Source organism: Grammomys surdaster, unplaced genomic scaffold (genome assembly GCF_004785775.1).
Source record: "Grammomys surdaster isolate TR1022 unplaced genomic scaffold, NIH_TR_1.0 211, whole genome shotgun sequence".
NCBI lineage: Eukaryota > Metazoa > Chordata > Mammalia > Rodentia > Muridae > Grammomys > Grammomys surdaster.
This window is the reverse complement of record NW_021604656.1, coordinates 541557-546425: the sequence shown is the minus strand read 5'-3', so window position 1 is coordinate 546425 and position 4869 is coordinate 541557. Positions and strand designations below refer to the sequence as shown.

Sequence of the window (4869 nt, the reverse complement as noted above, 5' to 3'; positions counted from 1 at the left end):
GAGAGAGAGAGAGAGAGAGAGAGAGAGAGAGAGAGAGAGACATAGAGAGAGAGACAGAGAGACAGAGAGACAGAGAGACAGAGAGAGAGCATGCAGTGGTGGCAGGTGATGACAGAAGTCATTGCTAGGTCCCTGGAGGAGCCTGATGGAATCACCTGTAAGCTACCACTCCTCCCTTTTGGTTTAATAAAAAATGAAGAACTAGGAAGGGATGATGGTGGAGCAGGAGTGAGGTCTCCGTGTTCTTTAGACTGCTTCCTGCTGACTGGCAGTGATGTCATTTTGGGGGGTGCTAAGAAAATTAGGATGCTGGCCAAATCCTGGGAGAGCTGTTGCAGTCTTGTCCAGGATCTGTGAGAATATCTGTGGCTAGGGAAGTGAAGGCCCAGTTGAAGCATCTGTGAGGGTAGACCAGAGCTAGACCAGAGCACCTGTGGGTAGCTGCTCTGGTGCCTTCCTGGATGCAGATCTCAAGAAAATACCTGGACTTGGCAAGATACTGGAACACACACACACACACACACACACACACACACACACACATATTCACACACACACATTCAGAAGATAAAGGTTAGGGAGAAATATTTTTCTTAGGTGTACATTTGAAACTTTTAGGCCCATGGTAGTTGGGGGAACAGGGGAGGAATCCCACCCTCTAGAATAGGCAACAGGTGGGAAATTTGGGCTATTGATCAACAGGTTACTTATCTGGAGTCCGTTTGACCTGTGAGATGTGGATCTAAGTGAATTCTCTGAACCTTATGAGAATCTTTTTAAGTTTACAAAAAGAGAGACATTTCAGACAGGCTAGCATCACCATTGTAATGTGTGGTGAAACCCACATTGTAAAAAGGCAGTAGACTCATGCCTTGTATCATAGCAGAGGCTTGGGAAACAGTTGTTTTTCAGTTAAAAGCATGAACCTTCCTTAAGGTGAGGTGAGCAAAGACAGAAACCTTCTGTGGAGCAGAAAGAGCAAAGGCTCATCTGCTCTTGGTTTTCAGTATGACTACAGAGAGTGAAAGAGGGCCTTCTTCCCTCTCTCCAGATGACTAGCTGTACATAGACTTAGCACCATGAGAAACATTTTTAAGTCTATACTTAAAAGACAGCCAAAGGAAACTTAAAATCTTAAACTTGCAACTAGGACAGTGTATTGTATAGTGGAAGGGGTTACCAGAGTTAGATTAATAATCTATCAGAATTCCATTGATTTATGTTAGAACTCTGAACTTCTGATGTTCTAATACAGCTGTACCATAAAGAGGGGGAGAAATATGAGGCATTTTTATTTTCTTTTTTTAAAAAAAGATTTGTTTGTTTGTTTGTTTGTTTTTTATTTAATGTATATGAGTACACTGTTGCTGTCTTCAGACATACTAGAAGAGGGCATCAGACCCCCTTATAGATGGCTGTGAGCCACCATGTGGTTGCTGGGAATTGAACTCAGGAACTCTGGAAGAACTATCTCTCCAGCCCCACTGAAGCATTTTTCATTCCTTTCATGTGCCTCAAATCACTTTTTATCAGCATTTAAGGTTTCACTGGCATTCACCTACCTTAAGACACCCTCTTAGACCCTAAAATACTTTCTTAGATCCTCATAACTTATGCTTCTGTATCCTCAGACCTTACATAAAATTTACACCTTTTTCCTATCCAATTATTTACCGTGAATGAGACACAGGTGGTTGATCACTGGGAGCAGTCACTGGGAAGCGAGTTCCTTTAGATAAGGAATAGTAAAAATGTTACATCTGAACCCTGTCTATCTTTAAACATGAAGCCTGCGAGCAAGGCAAACCTGTTTGCCTTTTTGATTAACATGGAGGTGGATTACCTTGGGGTAAGGAGCTAGTTGCCTGTTATTTTCTAGCTGTCAAGTACTTAACTTAGCCATCAGTGTGCTCAGAGACCTGAGAAGAATAAATTATAATCTAAATGGCCTATCTATTAATTAAAATGGCAGAGACTAGTCCATAGTCCACTACCTAGACAGTTGTCCCAGGTTCCTATGGTCTCCATGGCACTGTGGGCAGAGGCAGTCTTTGGCCATGATGCCCAGAAGATGAGAGGCTTTTTCTGTGGGAAAGGAACATGGGAGAGATTGACCTTGCCTTGTCTTAGGCAACATGGGACAATTAGCTCCCTGGGTGCTTCTCTTTGTATGTAGTTCAGACCCTAGCCATTAGTGAAGCAATGAGGCAGTCATGCCCAGTGGTTATCATACCACAATCCAGGTGGAGTCCTTTGTTGTCATGCCTATATCTTTTTGGAGACCTTGTAGGGGGTTGCCATTAGGATTTGAGAGTCTGCCTGTCATAGTAAGCTTAAACATAGTAAATGCCAAATCCAGCAGGTCTCTGACAGGCTCAAGAGCTAGAACTTACCTCACGTATCTGAACTAAACAATCTATGTGTCTGTTTTTAGTTATCTCCTGATGGGTCCATGTCAATGTCTCATTTGTGACTGAGAGACTCTGAGTCTTAGAAGTCCCACCACCTTTTAACACTACCACCTTGGGGACCAAGCCTCCAACAAGCCATGTGTGCTGGAGGCCACACTTAAACCACGCCCAGGGCTTTGTTTCTGTAGTCAACACTGATGTTAGATCCATTGGCTCTATTGCTTTGATCAGTTTTGGGTGAAGGTCACTGAAAATCTTTTAACAGAATGCAGAGTCTGGATGAGCCATGGGCTGAAGAAGAAGGAGACGGCGTTGATCACCCATACTACAACAGCGTTCCTAGCAAGATGCCTCCTCCAGGGGGGTTCCTCGATGCTAGATTGAAAGCCAGACCCCACGCTCCTGATACAGCCCAGGTAAGTTTGTGGTTCTCTTCCTGGGAGGAGGCTGGTCCTCTTTTGCATTCACCTTCTTCAGGGTTATTTCTGGTTGATATCTCACGTGGCTTTTGACACTATGGCTGGAAGACTCTCTTCCCCCAATTTCACAGTGTGACATCACTTGTCTCCAACACGAATAATGACACCGTAAATCTTAGCATCAGTCCCGGTATGCTGCGCTCTTAATGAGGGGATAGCAGGATTTGAGACTTTTAAAAGGCCCAGGACACTGTGGAGTCCCTGAAAAGAGTTGACCCATCCTCTCAAAGTATAAGATTTTTTTTTTCTATCTTGTTTATCCCTTGCTCTGTTCTAGTTTCATTTCAATTGCTGTGATAATGTGATAAACACTGTCAAGCTAACCAACTGAGGGGACCAAGTGCTTTCGGTAGTGTACCGTACCAGGTTACAGTCCATCACTGTTGGGGACGTCACAGGGCAGGAGCGTGAAGTGACAAGTCACATCACAACCATGGTCAAGAGCAGAGATGTGTGTGCGCGCGTGTGCGTGTGTGTGAACACTCTCATGCTCCCTTGTGCTCACCTCACTTCCCCCACTCTTATTCAGTTCGGCTCCCCCTGCCTAGGGATAGGTGCAGGTACAGTGGGCCTGGTCTTTCCACATCAACTTATTTAAAAGGCAAGATCCCCCACTGATATCCCCACAGACCAACTGAATGTAGACGATCCCTCATCGAGACTCTCTTCCAAGATTCATCTCTTCTAGGTTGGGTCAAGCTGTCAATGAAAACAAACCATCAGACCCTCCAACTCAAACAACTTTTAATTCAAAATCGCTTCCAAAAACGATTACATCTCCATCGTTCATAGAAGCTTCAATGAGTTTTTTTTCTTTTGTGGTGCTAGAAATGGAACCCAGAGTCTTGTGCCTGGTGAGCTGAGCTACGCCTCCAACTCTGGATATTTTTGAGGTTATTTGTGCCAATAAAAGTGTCAACACCCAATAGCAGCGTTGACATCAAGGCTCTGACACTGCAGCTTCCTGGTTCTCAGGGAGCGTGTTTCTTTGAGAATGGATGGCTGCTGGCACAAGATCTTTCTCTGTGGTTGCCCTTGAGAGGAACTATGGGGGTCACAAGAACAAGGAGAAATGTTGTAGCATTAATGAGATTGTCAGTTTACTTCACAACCATGCAAGGTTGTGAACGCAATGCCACTGTGAGGCAGGGATGGAAAGGTGGGTATCAGAGAGGATGTATCAGCCCATAAAAGCCCTACCCATGACACTGTTGCTCACAAAGATGGAGACCGAGAAGACAATTCTTTCTTTCTGAATATTAGCATGTGTCTCTAGTTTGCAGGAAAAGAGCAAACTTATTACCAGGGAAGACACTTAGGAGATGCATTTGGTGAAGACTGGCAGCGAGCACCCACCAGGCAAGGTAAGAGGCAAAGTGAAGGCAGGTGGCACTAAGCATGCTCTGAACAAGTGGCCAGGGGCTGCTTCCAATTCCTATGAGGTAGGAGTGAGAGTTCATGGAGACATCGGGAAGGGAACATTCTACAGGAGCCCGAGAGTCCATAGCTTAGTATGTCGTAAGCTCCTCTTTGATTTTCTTTTAGTTTTGTTTTAGTGTTTTAGCATACAAGGCTTTGCTGTGTAGTTCAGACTGGTCTTGAACTTGCAATAATCCTCCTGCTGTAGCCTTCTGAGAGCTAAGATGACAGGCATGAGTCACCTCTGCTCCCAGGGTCCTGGAGCACCATATGACAAGGCCTTCAACCACCAGTGCCCACCCTGATGCTGGCTGGAGAATTCTTTCTTTAAATCCATCCATCCATCCATCCATCCATCCATCCATCCATCCATCCATCAATCTCTCTCTTTTTCTCTCTTTCTTTCTTCCTCCCTTCCTCCTTCCCTCTTTCCTTCCTTCCCTCCTCCTCCTTCCCTTCTTTCTTCTTGTTCTTTCTTTCTTCCTTCTTTCCTTTTCTGCCTTCTGTCTCCCTCTCCTTCCCTCCCTCCCTCCTTCCCTCCCACCTTCCTTCCTTCTTTC

The 4869-nt window shown here is 44.9% G+C and overlaps 1 protein-coding gene across 1 annotated transcript in view; it reads left to right on the top strand.

Annotated features, from left to right (window-relative positions):
- The window catches only part of Shc3 (SHC adaptor protein 3), a 120164-nt gene that overhangs the window by 98233 nt on the left and 17062 nt on the right, over positions 1–4869 (top strand). The window contains exons 8-9 of the mRNA XM_028772141.1: positions 2677–2827; positions 4167–4254. Of these exons, the coding sequence (XP_028627974.1) occupies positions 2677–2827; positions 4167–4254 (239 nt within the window). The remainder of the gene's footprint in view (positions 1–2676; positions 2828–4166; positions 4255–4869) is intronic.